Genomic DNA, 17,982 nt, shown 5'->3' with positions numbered 1-17,982 from the left:
AATGTAGTTTTCCCACAGGAAAAAAGACAGTGCATAGAATAATTGATTTAGACTCTGATCCTGCAATTTACTCCGTCCAAGCAAACCCCTGTCCCTATATAGAAGCAAGTCTCTGCTTGTGCAGATAATTTTCAGGATCAGGGCCACATAGACTACTTCTGAACTCTCATTGGGAAGGAATTATAGCTAGAATATATAAAATCTTACAAAGTAAACTGGTAAGGATAAATGGGAGGAAAAGCTTTTGACTTCCAAATAGAAGAACAAGAATGGAATGAGAGAATAATGTATACAAGGAACAGTGCTGTGGCCTGCAACTTGATTGAAACTCTATATAAATTGTTATATAGATTCTGTTGATCTCTTGCAGTGCTGTGGTCCATGAAATTACTTCCAGGCAAGCAGTGCTGGAGAAATAGCAAATAGAAAGAGAATGTAGATAAGTTGGTATTGTCTGAAAATACAGAAATATTGCAGAGGATTATAAATATTACTAACTATCTTTAGAATAAGAAATGCTTAACTCCCCCAAAGGAGGTATTATTAGGAATAGGTAGTATAATACTGAAATAGTGAATGCTTGTAGAAATGTTTCTAGCAGGGTACCATATTATAGCAAAAGCTTGGCTGTCTAAGGCCTGGTCTACACTACAAAGTTAGGTCTGCCTTGCATTGACCTAGTTATGCATGTGTCTATAGTGAAATGTGTCTCCCACTGATATAAGTGCCCCATTATGCCAACATACTAACACCACCTCTCCGAGTAGTGTACAACCATGGTTGACATATGGAGGTCAATGTAGTGCGAGTGTCAGCCGTAACAGTTTTTCAGCAGCTGTTTCTCAATAACAGACACTGACCTCTAGTCATAATTGTGAGTTTCACTGCTCAGGCATCACGTAGACCAGTCGCCCCCTCCTTTAAAACATCTGCAGATTTTTGAAATGCCTTTTCCTGAATGCCCAGCTGAGCTACCATACTTAACAGCAATCCATTGTTGCGTGCAAATGTCCAGCTGTGTGGCTACATGAATCAAATGTGCTCCTGCCTGGAGTAGACAGGAGAAATTGGATCTCTTGGGCCTGTGGGGAGAAGATGCTGTGCAACTCTTAACCAGCTGTGGAAATATTTATAGAATCATAGAATATAATGGTTGGAAGAGACCTCAGGAGGTCATCTAGTCCAGCCCCCTGCTCAAAGCAGGACCAATCCCCAACTAAACCATCAAGCCTGACCTTAAAAACACCTAAGGAAGGAGATTCCACCACCTCCCTAGGTAACCCATTCTAGTGCTTCACCACCCTCCTAGTGAAAAAGTTTTTCCTAATATCCAACCTAAACCTCCCCCACTGCAACTTGAGACCTTTACTCCTTGTTCTGTCATCTGGTACCACTGAGAACAGTCTAGATCCATCCTCTTTGGAACCCCCTTTCAGGTAGTTGAAAGCAGCTATCAAAACCCCCCTCATTCTTCTCTTCTGCAGACTAAACAATCCCAGTTTCCCTCAGCCTCTCTTCATAAGACGTGCTCCAGCCTCCTAATAATTTTTGTTGCCCTTCGCTGGACTCTTTCCAATTTTTCCAGATCCTTCTTGTAGTGTGGGACCCAAAACTGGACACACTACTCCAGATGAGGCCTCACCAATGCCGAATAGAGGGGAATGATCACGTTCCTCGATCTGCTGGCAATGCCCCTACTTATACAGCCCAAAATGCTGTTAGCTTTTTTTTGGCAACAAGGGCACACTGTTGACTCATATCCAGCTTCTTGTTCACTGTAACCCATAGGTCCTTTTCTGCAGAATTGCTGTCTAGCCACTTGGTCGCTAGTCTGTAGCAGTGCATGGGATTCTTCCATTCTAAGAATCCCACTCTGCACTTGTCCATGCTGCCTATTGCTCCACTGCAGTTTGGGAACCCCAGAGCTTCAAATCCATACACTACGTCCTGCACATTGCCAGCAGTCACAGTCCTGTGTAGCAGGAGACAATTAATGGCCCTGCACATTTCCATGACAACAGTCTCCACTGTGGCTTTTCCAACTCCAGAATGACTTCCCATTGACTGGTAGCAATCAGGTATGGCAGGTTTCCAAAATGTGACCGCCATTCGCTTCTCCACTGTCAGTGCAGCTCTATTTGGTGTCCCTGTGCTTGATGTCTGGGGCAAGCTTGGCACACAGATCCAGCCACTGCTCATCATCCACAGCCTGCATTACATTGTGACCCCCAAGTCATTATTAGTTTCTTGGGGACCAGAAGGGGCACTCCACCATCTGCAGCTGCTCCATGAATGCCACCAACAACCTTGAATTGGTTCTCGCTATGTCCCACAGCAAACTGACCGCCTGGAAACCGTCATGTTCTCTATAGGTGGTTCTTGCGGCTCTGCAAATGCTGGAGGATCGTGCATCCTATGGTTGCCATGCTCATGATAATAGTGCAGAGCTGTGTAGGCTCATATGCTGCTGTCAGAGATGGCAGATAGGGACAGGGAAATTAGGCACAAAAATTATGGCACAGAGATATTATGGGATGGAGAACATTGACTTGTGGGAAGTTGAGCCGTTGTTCCAAGTCGTCACTGCGATATTTGTTCTTGCCCCACCATGCATTGCACAACTACCCAAAAGACAGTGTGCTGAACAATGCAGGTTGCACACTGGGATACCTACCCAGGGTGCACTACACTGCATCGACACAAGCATTCCTGGTAAGCATGTGCTGCATCGATGCAAGGTGATAAGTCTGCAAGCGCACAAGCGATATTCTAACTGTGGCGGCTGTATGTCAATGTAACTTGTCTACTTGTAGTGTAAACGTGGCCTTTGACTCCCCTTATTATGTGTCCCAATCATGCAAACACATGCTAGTAGCCCTGTTGAGTTCATTGGGATTACTCATGCATAAGTATTTGCAGAATCGGAGCCATAGTAAATGGTTAAGTAGTATATAGCACGTGATGAATTGAAGTGTTGGAAGTTCTTCAGTATGCTTTGAAAAGAATAACTTGAAAGCTTTGTGGACTCCTTTCTTAAGTTACACAGTAGAACATCCTCAAGCTTTAAATAATTTAAACTTAAATTGAACTAATTTTGATTTAGTATTTTGAAGAGAGAGAACTGAGGGTGTTAAGTGTCAGAGTGAAATGGATAATTCTTTAGTGTGTGTTTCATATTAATACTGGACACCATAACATCGGATACAATTTATTTTTATTTTAGTATCTGCTTTCTTAGGTATTCTGATTTTTTAAAGTGAAGGTCTATTTGACTAATATGAAACAGGTGTTCCAACAAGGAAAAAAATGGAAATTGAAGATTAAGAACAAATTGAATATCTTGGAAATAAGTATTAGGTTTGTATAAAACATGGGAATATGACATTAATAAGCTGAATTTATGTATGTGCATAAGTGTGTGTATGTGTATTTGAAAGTTGGAAGATATTTCTCACTAGATTAGCTTCTTTTGGATATGATTAAATTACTTGACAGCATCCATGTAAGGGTAAATTTAGAATCACATTTGTTTCACTTTCTTTTGAGATCATAGTACATTAACAGTCTTGAAATCAGTATAGTCTTTCACTTGTGTGTTGGTTTTTGCAGGAGGGAGATATCAACTAGAGATAAAAATCCCAGAAACATATCCCTTCAATCCTCCTAAGGTACTGTAAACATGTTTGTGGATGTCTTTCTTAATGTCATGTCATCTGTTGTATTTCTGTATAGTGGACTTCCTCTTCAGTATTTCTTTATTTTTTCAGAGTCCTTGTTTTCTATTTTCTAATACTTTCTGGATAGAAGCAGAAGTGGAGCAAACATGCAGCTCCTTAATCACTTCCTGTCAAGAATCTCTGATAAACCAGCTTGAAGATTGCTCTTATTTGATTTGAAGAGGATTGTTCATATTCAAAATGAAGGGTTGAATCTTCTTTTTAAGAAGAGCTATAATAGGCCCATATTATATGCTCCTAGTAAAGAAGTAACTCGTTCCTTCAACTCCGTATGTTGTATTTGGCTTGAACATTCCAGGTCTATAGTAATAACTAAACTATAGATGGCTGTTTTGGTTCTGCTGTGACTTGAGTGAACATCGCATGCAGGGCAGTCTTATTACAGCTATTACAATGGAATGAACAGGAATCAGTTCACTTTCATTCTGTTGCCTTTTTGGAAAATGATGATCATCAGACTTTGGTTTGGAGCTGTTTTCAAGGGAGGAACCTGAAGGGGGGGGGAGGAAAGAATAACAGAAGCCATACTGACAATAGTTAAGAGATTCTGGGGTGAAGGATGGAAGTACAAATACCAGCATATTGAGAGTGCACTCCTATCTTCCAGCTGCCAGAGGATATATGGGCTTCAAATTTATTGGACACCAAATAGCTGGAAGCGGATTCAAAGCCCCCAAACAGGGCCCTTAGACAATATCCTATAGCAATGGTAGCTCTTTTCCTCTTACATGTTACTGGGGCTTTGAGTCTGGTCTTCTCAACATGTTGTTGCCATTGAACTGTAGCGGTGTGGGCTCTCTCTGCACCCCCTTGTGGCCTGGGGAAGCTGTGTGGCACCACGGCTCAGTTTCCCCTTTTAAATCTGCAGCTGACTACACTTTCCCCTTGCAGTAGGGCTGATCATCGTGCCCACGTTCTCCACCATATGAAACATTAGCTTCTTCACCACCCACCCCAAATTAGTCTTTAATAGTAGTCCAAATGACCACAAACTCAAAAGAGAAAACAAAACTTTCTGCCCAGCTATGATGCACATGGCTTACCACCTAGAGACTTTGTTCCTCAGGGACTGCTGCAAGGTGATTGTCTGTATCTGCAGCTCCCACTCAGTGTAGCCACTTGCTAGCTTTTATAATCATTTACTCTTTCCTAGCTGGGTTGATAATTGACCAGGGCTGGCTCACCCTAAGCCTCTGGCCCTTCCTAAGCCTCTGGCCCTTAAAGGCACAGGGCACCATCTTATATTCATCTTGCTGGCAGGTTGTTGTGGTAGAACTCTAAAGTTTTTCCATCCTTGAGAAGAAATGTCTCAAGGTTCATCCTTGTAGGACAGACTGTAATAGTGTGACCAGTTCTCAGTGGACTGATCATATTGTGGATCCACCTCTCTTTCAAATCACACTCCAATTGGTGATTGCCTGACATCCGCCTGGAAATTACACTCATTCCTTGCATGGGGAGAATTACTTGTATGACATGGGGAATATTGTGTGTGTGTGTATGAGAGAAAGGCCACATACAATTCATTGTCTTCCAGCAAATTTATTGCACTCCCCAATTCTGTCTTATCTCCCTTTACATACACACAATTCATTGTCTCCATTTAAATTTCCTGCATCCCTCCTGCCCAGACCTACTGTCTAGGCCCTGATTTCTTCCTCCCTCCCTACCTTTACATACCTTAAAAACCCTGCTCCTTGGTGCTTTCCGAAGGTCTCATGCTTCTGCCAGCTCCTCCCACCTCTGTACTCCTGCCTTCTAGCCAGGTCTGTGGAATCAGTGACTCCTGACCCAGCCGTCTGATTCCTTAAAACCCGCCCCCTCCCCAAATGTAGCTCCTTATTTGGCTCCCTCTCTCAGTCCCTAAAGCACCTCTTTGAACTGGATCTTGGATCGCTTCACTCTGGCACATATATGGAGGGTTTGATGGCTTTCTTGTGCAGGTGGCTTCTAGCGCTGGTACTGTGGATTGCTTTTTTTGGGTCAGAAGTGAGACTAGATGGAGGAGGAAGGGTCTTTTTAGAAAATGGAAACTTCCACTGTTAGTGGCTCCTTCCTTCCACATGTGTTTTGGCTGGAGTTGAAACAAGGACTGGATGCATCAGCCCCAGGAGTTTGTTGACCACAGCTTAGTAACTGTTGCTCTGGGGCTTGGTAGCCTCTATTTCCAACATTTGTAGAAGAGCTGCTTGGATCTCTTGGTGCACAGGTGCTCAACCTTATTGTTAATCCTAGGAATATGGTTTTGCAGTTCCTTATTAGATAAATATGTGCTCATGGTCCTTTTCTGCAGAGTTTGAAGGCAGGCTGGTCTGAGTGGGGCTCCGTGTATAATCTACAGTTGCTAGTTCATAGTCCTTTATGCTAGTGTTCACAACTCACTCTCCTCTGAAGCTTTGATATCCTATCCAGAATGTACTTTGTCAGCCATTAATTTCCCATAGTAAATGAAGAATAATACTTAGCACTTACATAGCTCTTTATATCTTCAAAGTGATTTACAGACATGAGCTGTTAATAAATGGCTCCATTCTCAAACTCTATCCATATTTTCTGTTCTCTGCTCTTGTCTAAAGTTTGTACACTGACACACTGAGAGTGTTGTAGAGAAGGCCTTAAAGCAGAGTTGCTTTGTGGGGGTGAGGAGAGAATGAGCTCTTTGTATCTAAGGGAAGTTGGGAAACGGCCTCTGTGTAAAATTGGAAAGAGGGCCTTGCGTCCTACCCTTGGGATCCTGTTCTCTATGGATGGAGCAAAATTCCCGACAAAAGATTCCCCACAAAAATGTACTATAGTGAAGCCTGGTGGTATATGCTATTTCATGTGTATCTTCTGTTCTACTGTGCCCCAGGGCTATCTTAAATCAGTACATTTTCTTTCCAAGATTAATTCAAATAACTGACTGTATGTGATAGTTCCAACTTTTTAAAAGGTATTTTGAATGTCTTGCCTTTTGTAGAATATTTAATAGCTATATTAAAAAAATCTTATTTTATATTCTAGGTGCGGTTTATTACCAAAATATGGCATCCTAACATTAGCTCGGTCACTGGGGCCATTTGTTTGGATATCCTGAAAGATCAATGGTAAGATACTCCATACAGTTCACAGATTTGAACACTAAGCCCTGGTCAACACGGGGAGGGGAAGGGGATTGAGTTAAGTTACTCAACTTCAGGTACGTGAATAATGTAGCTGAAGTTGACGTACTTGGATCGACTTACTGTGGTGTCTTCAGCGCGGTGAATCGACTGCTGCCACGCCCCATCGACTCTGCCTGCGCCTCTCGTGGCGCTGGAGTACAGGAGTCAATGGGAGAGTGCTCGGGGGTCGATTTATTGTGTCTAGACTAGTCTAGACACAATAAATCAATCCTCGCTGGATCGATTGCTGCCCACCGATCTGGCAGGTAGTGTAGACATATCCTTAAACTAAAGTGAAGACCTGTCCTGGAGAACAGGCAAAATCACATACCGCTCTTCACTTGACATCTATAGTTTCTATAGTATGGCCCCAAAGTTTCAAGCATATTCTTAACACCTATAAATACTTTCATATAGCATTTTGAGTTGCAGATAGTATCCTCATGAAGTAGGGTTTTTTTGGAAGGTACTCCTTCCAAAAAAGAGAAAAAAGGAGAAAAGCTCAGGTATTTTAAGGCACATAGGTAGAACATGAATGTCTAATTTCATGCATAAATACTTGCTATTTTGTGCTGTTTGTAATCCCTTTATGCACAAGTTCCCCACCAACCCCTTCAGTAACAAATATTACAAATCCTTCACTGGGGAGTTCTCTTGTTGCTCTTCCTCCTCACCTGATGGCCAGTGTAGGTGCAAGCAGCACAGCAAATTAAAATACTTACCTGCATTCTGCTACTTTGCTAGCACTTGGTTTAGAGCAGAGAGAGGTACTATAGGGTGGATGGCGATATTTGGAGTGGAAACTTTAGATTAGCAGCAGTAGGGCATGAAGTGGAAACTTCAGAAATTGAAAAGTAGTGGGAAGCAATAAGAAAGCAGGAAGCAAAAGAAATGGACAGAAAAGAGAGTTATATCCTAATATTGTGTATTGCATTAACACTGTTGATTATTCACTAGCCAACGCTTACTTGTAAGGCATTTGGAGAAATGTAAAAGTGGAATAGGACACTTGCTCTTTACTTCCTGGTCCGCTCCTGACATTTTATTCATCAGTATACTTTTGAAAAAATTCTAATTGCCAAACCATGTGGAATGTATCTGCGAGTAATCCATGGTATAACTACTGAACTCTTCTAGGTTTTTTAAAAAGGTGCGTTTGTTACATTTTAACTTCTAAATTATTTTTTACTATTATCACGTCATCCTGTATTCAAGTTAATGTGCAATATTATACCTGTACATATTGATTTATGAATAGCACATGTAACCCACTGGTGAGTGTGTTATGCATATCATCATCACCCCCCCACCCCCCGATTCGCAGATAATGAGTTTGTCAATGTCATGTTTTCAGTCCCCACTTACATTGTGGCTGCCATCTTGGCCAGGGATCAAACCATGGACCTCCATAGCTGAAAGTTTGAGCTAAAGAGCCTGGCCCTGTACTTGGGGGATGTAACGTTCCATTCTTTGTGGATCAGGTGCAGAGAGGGACACACAATACACATCAAGTGGGTTACCATAACATTTAACAAGTTGTGGGGCAGTGTACTGTGGTATCATTTGGTGTTTTACAGCTGTATTTTGATCTGCTGACATTAACAGACTTTTGTATTTTTTGGGGCCATTTTTTCCTAATTCTGACAAAGTGATCTTTCACCCTGTACGTAAGAACTTAAGAGCTGTCATACTGGTCAGACCATGGCCCATCTTGCCCAATATCCTATCTCTGACTGTAGCCTGTACTGGAGGTTCTGGGGGAATGTTCAGAACAAGGCAATTATGAAGTGATCCACCCATCTTCCTCTCCTGGCTTTTGGTAGTCAGCGGTTTAGGGTTGCCTCGAGCATGGGGTTGTGTCGCTGACTATTGTGGCTAATAGTCATTGATGGACCTATCCTCCATGAACTTAACCAGTTCTTTTTTGAACCCAATTATACTTTTGGTCATCACAATATCCATAGCAATGAGTTCAACATTTTAGATGTACACTGTGTGAAAAAGTACATCCTTTTGTTGGTATTAAACCTGCTGCCTATTAATTTCACCAGGTGACCCCTGGTACTGAGAGAGGTTAAATAGCACTTCTTTATTCACTTTTTCTACACCATTCATAGTTATAGATTTGTATCATACCTGTTTCAGTCATAAACTGAAGAGCCCTAATCTTTTTTGTCTCTCCTCATGTGGAAGGCATTCCATACATCATTTTTGTTGCCCTTTTCTGAACCTTTTCTAATTCCACTATATCCTTTTTGAGATGTTGCAACCAGAACTGGATATGGTATTCAGGGTCTGGGCGCACAATGGATCTATATAGTGGCATTATGATATTCTGTCCTATTTTCTATCCCTTTCCTAATAGTTCTTAAGATACAGTTGGCCTTTTTGACTGCTATTGCACATCGAGTGGAAGTTTTCAGGGGACTATACCTAGTGACACAAAGATCTCTTTCTTGGTGGTCAAAATGAATTACTAATTACAGTAGTTTCAGTAGTCTCATGGGGAAGAGACATTGTCAGACATTTTTGAAAGTCCAGATAGATTGTCTTCTGGTTCTCCTTTATCCACTATTTTGCTGACATGCTCAAAATATCAAAGCCAGTATTTTAAAAAATAAGCATCCTAAATGTTAGCCTGTGACTATGTTTAAGCACTTAAATGTGTCACAGTTTTGCAGAAGTGCTGAACAGCCAACATCTCCCACTGAAAACTGAGATGCAGGAATTTTCCTTAACAGAAGTTGTGCTTATTTTTCCTATCATGAAATAAATCTTGGTGTTTTCACATTTGTCTTTGACTGTGCCTCATCTTCATTTCTTGAAAGGTGTAGGCTTTTATAGGTATCTCCCCATACTTGGTATATATTCTTAATTAGGAAAAGGTTTGCCTTTATGACTAATGCACTGACATTGAACCCAGGCCTCCAGACTCCAATTTCCATTTCTGCCACACATCCTCTGTGACCTAATCACTGTTGCCAGTTCTTGAAATTTTACTACAACTCTTGCAATATTTGGTGGTTTTCTTTTCTTGGTCCCAGCTTCAGGAGTCAAATGATTCACCTGAGAATTTTACCTTTAATTTAAAAGTAAGATAAGTTTCTATCCCTAATTGCTGCAGTTAAAAGCTGAAAAATGTGAAACATAAAGGGTCAGAAACAGAAGGCAGATAAAGAACCAAACATTTATTATTTTTAAAACTTCATGATTTTTTTGAGGCCTGACTTGTGATAGTTGAACACTTGACATTGGCAATACTGGATGTTGGGCAAGTGACTTAATCTCCGTGCCTCAGATCCCCATCTGTAAAATATTTTTTTCTTCTGTTCTTTGTATGATGTTTCTATTTACATTGAAAGTCATTTAGGGTCTGGACAGCCTCTCACTATATGATTGTATGGTGCCCACCACAGTAGGGCACGAATTTCTGTTGGGGCATGTAGGTGCTACTGTAATTATATTGCTCTTAATAGTGATCTGTTGTTGTTTGGATTGGAACAGTTGTGGAAGAATCTTCCAGAAAGTCTTTTCCTTATTTTTATTTCCATTTTCCATTACTGCTGTTCAAAGATTTATGTTGTTGTGGTTACATAAGACTGAATGTAGCTTCTTACTGAGTCCACTCATAGTATTTCAAGTAAGAGGCAGTTGCTTGAGAGTGGTGGGAATGGTTTTTTTTTTTAAGTGATTCTAGCTCCTTGCTGGCTGGAGGGAAAAGATAGGCTTATAGGTTACCTATGTAGTATAGGTAGGCTCTGTTGGCGGGTGAACTCTACCCAATCCTTTCTTTTTTTAAACAGCCTGGTGTAAGGTTAAAAGAGTTCTGTGGTTACATAGGAATACAATCTACCTCATGAAAGTGGTTGCTGGACCAGTGTGAATAGTGACACTCTTATGTTTAAAAAAAAATTGTTAACTGTACTACAGAATTTAGCTTTACAGTGATATTTGCTGATTTAATTATACTTAGGCTGAGAAATACCACAATACATTTACTTATGTGAGTGGGATGAAAGACTGCATTTAAAAAAGTGACACAAAAAATTCTTGATAAATGGATTGCACTCAGTATTAAAGGTAGAATGGACAGCTACCAGACTTGAATGTTTTATGCATTTGGTTCTGGGAGATGTAGTTCATAAGTTTTTCTTGTCAGATATTTGAAAAGAATTACAAGATCTGATTTTGAAGCATAACTTTAACTTGTAATGGTCGTACTAAATATTCCTATTGTTGCCACTATGATTAAAACTGGGATCAAACTCTGACGCACATCTGTGACATTGAGGCTTATAGGAGTTACAACTGTGTAAATGAAGGCCGAATTTGTCTAAATGACTTGATATTTTTTTTTCTTTGTTTTTTTTAGGGGTGTGTGTGCGGGGGGTGGGGGTAAACTGGATGTGACAAACTGGTAATATCCTGTAATTCTTTGAACAAATCTTATGGAATTAAGAAACTTTATTGAATTAACTTAAGCCTTACTGACTTAAGGTTAATACTTTTGGAGGACACTGTGTTAAAAATGGAATTGTTTGTGTTGTGGCCTTGTAGGTACTTTCCCTGGTAGGAAGGCAGATTGTTAATGTACATCCTCCATTATCAATCCTTTGAAGCCACCTCCCTGAAAAAGTTTGTATATACTAATTCAGACTGGATTCACCAGGGACCAACAGACACAAGCTATTTATCCAGAAACCATGGTTTTAAACTGGCTCTTGGCCGCCATCCTGATCCAGCAACTGGACAGGATGCCTAGTCGAAGGAGGGCCCCAGTCCTTAGGGTAGGGTTGGAAGAGCTGGGCATGCTGAGTTCCATAAGATTGAGGGCTGGTTCTGAGCTGAGGCTGTAATGAACTTGTGACCACAAAGGAAACACTGGGTGTGAGGGGTTGAAGAAATGCTCCTGCCAAAGCCCATGTTAGAGTTGGGGTAATGTGTGATAAGCTTATTAGCTAGGGTTGCCAGCTTTCTAATCGCACAAAACTGAACACCCTTGCCCTGCCCCTTCCCTGAGCCCCAGTCCCTGCCCTGTGCTCACTCCATCCCCCCTCCCTCCATCACTTGCTCTCCCCCCACCCTCACTTGCTCATTTTCACGGGGCTGGGGCAGGGTTAGGGGGTGGGGGCTCCAGCTGGGGGTGCTGGCTCTGGGATGGGGCTGAGGGGTTTGGAGTGTGGGAGGGAACTCCAGGATGTGGGAGGGAGTATGGGTTCTGGGGCCAGAAATGAGGGTTTCAGGATGCGGGAGGGAGCTCCAGGCTGGGGCAGGGGGTTGGGGAGGAGTGAGGGTGTGGGGGTGGGGATGAGGACTTGGGGTGCAGGAGGGGGCTCCGGGCTGGGGGAGGTGGTTGGAGTGTGGGCTACAGGCAGCACTTACCTCAGGCAGCTCCCAGGAAGTGGTTGACATGTGCCTCTGGCTCCTAGGCTGAGGCATGGGCAGGTGACTCTGCATACTGCTCCTACCCACAGGTGCTGCCTCTGCAGTTCCCGACCAATGGCTGCTGTGGAGCCAGTACTCGGGGTGGGGGCAGCACGCAGAGCCCCCTTGGCTGCCCCTTTGCCTAGGAGCCGGAGTGACATGCCAGGAGCTTCCTGGGAGCCACACGGAGCCAGATAGGGAGCCTGCCAGCCCTGCACCAACTGGACTTTTAATGGCCCCGTCAACTGTGTTGACCAGAGCTGCCAGAGTCCCTTTTCGACCAGGTGTTCCAGTCGAAAACCAGACACCTGGCAACGCTATTATTAGCATGTGTGTAGGTTCTTTTATTGTTGTAGTGTTTTTTCTGTAATACTTTTTATCTTAAGAATAAAGTAGGCTTGCATAGGAAGTGCTATTGTGCCATATAATTGTAGCAGTTATACCTATTAACCATCTCTGAAGAGAAGGCAAACAGGTGTCCTTGGGCATCTTGTCTGTGCTAGGAATGACACAGTGAAGGCAGGGAACTGTGTAGCCTGGAAATACCCTGGTCAGAAGGGGGAGAGATGTGGGTCTCCACCCAGAAAGGCAATGTCTGGGGAGCTGGAAACTTGAGAGTCATTGAGGATAAATACAAATGTAGTTTCCCTGAACTGTAACACTGAGTTCATTTTCATTAGCTGTATTTGTGGCTGGTACAACTTCAAATAGTTGAATATATTTGTATAGTTGTGGTGTTTTTCTGGGATAATAGCTTTCATATTCTAATGAACATGATTAACAGTGTTGTGTTATTAACTTCAATACTAAATTTCCTGTTGGCAGGAGATTTTTGCAGCTTTTAAAGTAGTTTCTTTGAATGATCTTGTAGTAAGTCTAATAAATTTCTCTCAGTGGTAAGTTTTTGAAGCTGAAATTCTCTGCAGCCGTGAATGCTCGTGCTCTTTGTGAATTTGTAAATACTCCTTTTACCTCAGCTTTGAATGCAAGCTTGTTAAATAAGCTCTTGCAGGTAGAGGTACTTTAAGGTGGTCTATTCAAGAGATCTTTCAAGCAGTTTCACCATACAACATGTTGACATTTCAGGCTAATATTCTGTTTTACTACTATGAGAAACTTAAATTAATTTTTCTTTAAATCTAATCTGATATTGCTCCTTAATTGGCACTAAAGACAACTTTATATGAATATCTGGAACATCTGTTAGGGCTGCAGATATTTATGATGGTTATTTCACAGCAGGAATATTCTAGCGGGAATATAAAAGTATGCAGTAAGTCTTTGTGGTAAGCTTTCTTGGGCAGTCTAATGTTGTTGAGTTGTTTGATGTGGACTTTCTATCTACCATGAGCCTTTATAAATAAGATACTGAGCATCCTAATGTTGGTTAGGTTGGAAGAGCTTTTCGGTGGGCTATCTGGTCTGTCCCTTAGCATCATGGCAGAAGCAACTATATTATTCTCAAATAATTCCTAATAGGTGTCCAGCCTTAAATATCTCCCATGATGATGACTTCACAATCAAGTTTTGCGGCTCACTTCATTATCTCAGCATTCTTCTTAAAGTTGTTTCTAACCACCAACTTAAGCTTTCCCTTTTATAAATTATACCCATAACTACTTGTTCTGCTCTTCTTTGCTAATGAGAGCAGCTGATCCTGACTCTTTCTAATATCCATCAATATATTAGTGAGCAGGCATCTCTTTTCCCTCTTTCCTTTAGATGGCTAAGAGGACAAAAAAGTGCCCTATAATTAAGGGAATTAGGAAGCAAGAATTCTATTTTAAGCTGTCTCTCAAACTTCTTGTTTAGAGGTTATTTAGCTTTATTTCACAGATATGGAAACTAATAATAATAATTGGAGATATACCAATCTCCTAGAACTGGAAGGGACCTTGAAAGGTCATTGAGTTGAGTCCAGCCCCCTGCCTTCACTAGCAGGACCAATTTTTGCCCCAGATCCCTAAGTGGCCCCCTTAAGAATTGAACTCACAACCCTGGGTTTAGTGGCCCAATGCTCAAACCACTGAGCTATCCCTTCCCCCCAACTAAAGCATAGAGATGAAAATTTTTTCTTACAGGTGTTGAGGCTATATCAGTCTTCGTAAAGCATGTTAATATCCTGAGAGTGGAAGTTTTTATGTCAGTGGAAAGTGTTTGTATTGAATATCACCAGTTTTGTAACCATTCCTCATCTTATTTTCCAATGTTTTTATTGTGGAGAGGCGCGGCTGAGAGATGAAACTTTGAAAATAGCTGAAATCATATTTTAAACTAGTTAATTTTTTTGAATATGTACCTGAGTCAGTTTGCCTATAAACGTCAGATTTGTAAAATTCAAGAGTCCTTTGAGAGCTAGCGCCTAGGACTATATTTGATTGGATGAGATGTTTATTTGTGGCATTGCTCACCTTAGAAATTGGAATGTCAAAAGTCCATCAAGTCCCAACACACTTGATGAGAAGTTCATCCAATATCTGACAGACTTGACCGAGTGCTCCATGGGTCTGACAGTCTCTTAACATCTCAGACAGCATGGTGTAGTGTGTTTAGCAGAGGCTGCAGTTAGGAGTTTCTGAACTCTACTTCAGCTCATACACCATACTATATATAAACCACCTTTTGTCCAAGGATCTCTTTCTGCTTTACAAACCAAATTATGCCTCCCAATACTCTTGTGAGGTGTATATGTATCATCTTTATTCCTGTGAGATGGAAGTTAAGAATTTGAGGCTCAGATAAATGAAGAGATTTATCAGTGGCATAGCTGTGCTGAAAACCCAGGTCTCCTGACTTGAATTCCCAGTTTAAATATTTGCAGTGACACACCATTAATTTCCTTCTCCATTAGTTTGAGACGACTTCCATAAAGGGCAGTGCAGCATAACTTTTATTTAGTTCAGGCAACGTAATCATGAAACCAATTACTGGTGGTAGAACTTCTTGTAAAGTCCCTCTTGCATAAATAAAATTATAGTAAATGGAAATAATGTAGTAAAAATGCAGTTTGACTGAGAAATAGAGCTTTAGTTAGATTTTAGTTAGATGCAAGATTCCTTGCATAAATCTGTTTAAGTGCAAAAACTGATGATATTCATTCAAGTACACAAAGATAAAAAGGATTAGAGTTCAGTGACATCTAAGTGTTTTACAAATTGAAAAACTTTTTTTTCTATTTAGAGCTGCAGGCAAACGTTCAGCATGTTCATCAAATATTCATTTAATAGAGAAAGCATTATAGTAAATAGAAACTTATACTGTAGTGATTTTTACATTTGTCATCAGTCCATACTCTAGATCAATTCAATCCAAAACCTACTCTTAATAGGATTAACAGTTACATTATGATTTTATAGACTTTTTCTGCAAAATGTGCATATGCTGTTTTCCCCTCACAACACACTGAAGTATAAAAGTGTTTTCATGTATACTTTAATGCCTAGGTACTCAGTTTTGTGCCATCATAGTTTGAAGAAAAAATTTCAGATGCTTTGTATTATGATTTAATTAAACTTTCTGTATAGTTAAGATGTCATAGCAAGGTTAAAGAGCTGCTTTAGTAACTAAATATTCGTTATAAGCTTGTTTGTTTTTTAATCTTGCCAGTCAATCTCAACTTACTTTAGAATAGTGAATAAGAAAATTCTACCTGTAACATCAAATATGGCATTTTGCTGGAAGTGAAACAGTCTGAAATTTTTGGAAAAATCTGCCTAAATATTTGAGAAAAGTGGGAGTTTGAAAAATGAGAATTTTCACTTTTGTGGAAGCAGCAAGGCTGCATGACTACCTTTGTAGGAGTTTAAAGACTGTAGTTAATCTTTCAAAGCTTAGAGCCTCTGTAGAGTTAATAAAGTCTGCAAAGTCAGCTTGAGGGACTTTGAGAAGGCAGCAGATGTAGCTGTGAAAAACTAGGGTGTAATACTACCAAGCAGGAGACAAGATATGCTAATTTAAACATCTGTCACTTGGGATATAATCATTTGCATTTTGATGGAGAAAAAAATACCATAGTTCCTCACGGAAGTGGAGGGAGGATTATCAGTTTTCTATAATAAAGAAATTCCCAGGCAAAATCTTTGAGGAAGTTACAAATACATGGAAATACATAGTTAAGGTTCCACAAACAACCTTAACTCTGACATTGTATTGGCACCTATATTTTGTCTGTCTACCAACAGTCTCTGCATTCAGCCACATTGTCATGCCACAATACTTGGTTTGTTTTTCCATTATGGACAACACATTGTGAACTTTTCTACTGGAAATACAGATCTGTAAACTGCTTCCAACTTATCACATCTGTGCCATCAACCCAAACTCTTCTCCACCCACACTTTGACAACTGGAATTGCAGCATTTCCTTTCATTCTCTGTATGCACTCCAGGAAGAACTTTACCAGATCCACTGTTAACTAAAAGTTGGACTGTCTGTTCCAACCGCAAAGAATAATGTGCCTCTCATATTTCACAATACATTCCTCCTTCATAACCACACATGCCTCAAACACTGTTGTAAGAGACTCATTTCTGTGTACCATCTCTGAAAGTACCTAAATGTAAAATAGTTGTATGTGTAATGTACTGGGCATTGTGTGCCATGTCCACCTCTCTCCCTAGCCGGATCCACAGTGAGAGTCTACTACAGCCCCCAGCAATACAGCCTGACTTTTCAGCTGAAGCTGTAGAAACTCATGCTTTTAGCTCTTTGGGTACCTGGTTTAATATCCAGTATGTTGACCAAGATGACAGCTGTTACATATACATCTTGTATACCTGAATCTCTAGGTAAATCGAGGGATGGGTATTGGGTCAGAGTAAAGCTTAACTGTGAAATCTTAAATATAAATTTCCAGATTTTTCAAACTTACATTTTTTATAAAAAATTTCAAATGAGATTTGAGTTATTTGACTATGGTTATTTATAATTTTAACTCAGCGTTTTGTCTGGGATTCAACATAAATTCCTGAAGCCTCTGACTCTAAATGCACATAGAATTTGAGTTGAATAAGGCCTTCATCTCACAGTGAGATTTCTGTGGTCAAATATCTGCACTTCTTGAGCACCATTGACTTCTGTAGGGCTCTTTGCATCTGCAAGTCTCTTGGCCAGGATCTTATTGCAGGATCAAGGCCCAAATCTGCCAGGTGACTTGAGGTGTTTTTTTCTATCCTAATGTTTTACATTTTTGTTAAAATTGTGGCAGTGCCCTCAGCCTGACATGAAGAAAAGTTATGCTAGTGCTCTTCAGTTAATATGAACTTTAGAGCTACTTTTAAAATACATTTACAACATTAATTGCTTAAAATTGGGGAAAATATTCTTTATAAACGGCCACTAAAATTTGGACTGTGTTAACACTGTTATGTGATGGAAAAAGTTAGTTTGTGAATATAAAATTCATCCATTTGTAACTAAAAAGTTAAAAACAAATAAGCCTCTACTTTTGTAAGTTTGTACATCATTTGGCCATTTTGCTACAGAGACCGAAAGCCAGCAGAGGGAGCAGACATTGAGTAACCAATCTAATTCCCAGAGCGATGCTGACGGCAAGGAAGAAACGGAGGCAGACTTTAGTTGGCTTTTATTTAATCAGAAGCAAACGTAATCTTCTGCAAAATTAAAAAAGGACAAACTATTAAACCGGGAAATGTTAGTTCCAGGTTTCTAAGAAGGT

The 17,982-nt window shown here is 40.6% G+C and overlaps 1 protein-coding gene across 2 annotated transcripts in view; it reads left to right on the top strand.

Annotated features, from left to right (window-relative positions):
• UBE2K (ubiquitin conjugating enzyme E2 K) overlaps positions 1 to 17,982 on the top strand; it is a 71,090-nt gene that overhangs the window by 41,082 nt on the left and 12,026 nt on the right. For both annotated transcript variants that reach the window (XM_045017936.1, XM_045017935.1), the window contains 2 exons: positions 3,610 to 3,668; positions 6,741 to 6,823. In XM_045017936.1, coding sequence (XP_044873871.1) covers positions 3,610 to 3,668; positions 6,741 to 6,823 — 142 coding nt within the window. The remainder of the gene's footprint in view (positions 1 to 3,609; positions 3,669 to 6,740; positions 6,824 to 17,982) is intronic.

This window comes from Mauremys mutica, chromosome 5, assembly GCF_020497125.1.
Source record: "Mauremys mutica isolate MM-2020 ecotype Southern chromosome 5, ASM2049712v1, whole genome shotgun sequence".
NCBI lineage: Eukaryota > Metazoa > Chordata > Testudines > Geoemydidae > Mauremys > Mauremys mutica.
Note: the sequence above shows the minus strand (reverse complement) of the source record. Positions and strands in the feature narration are given on the sequence as shown.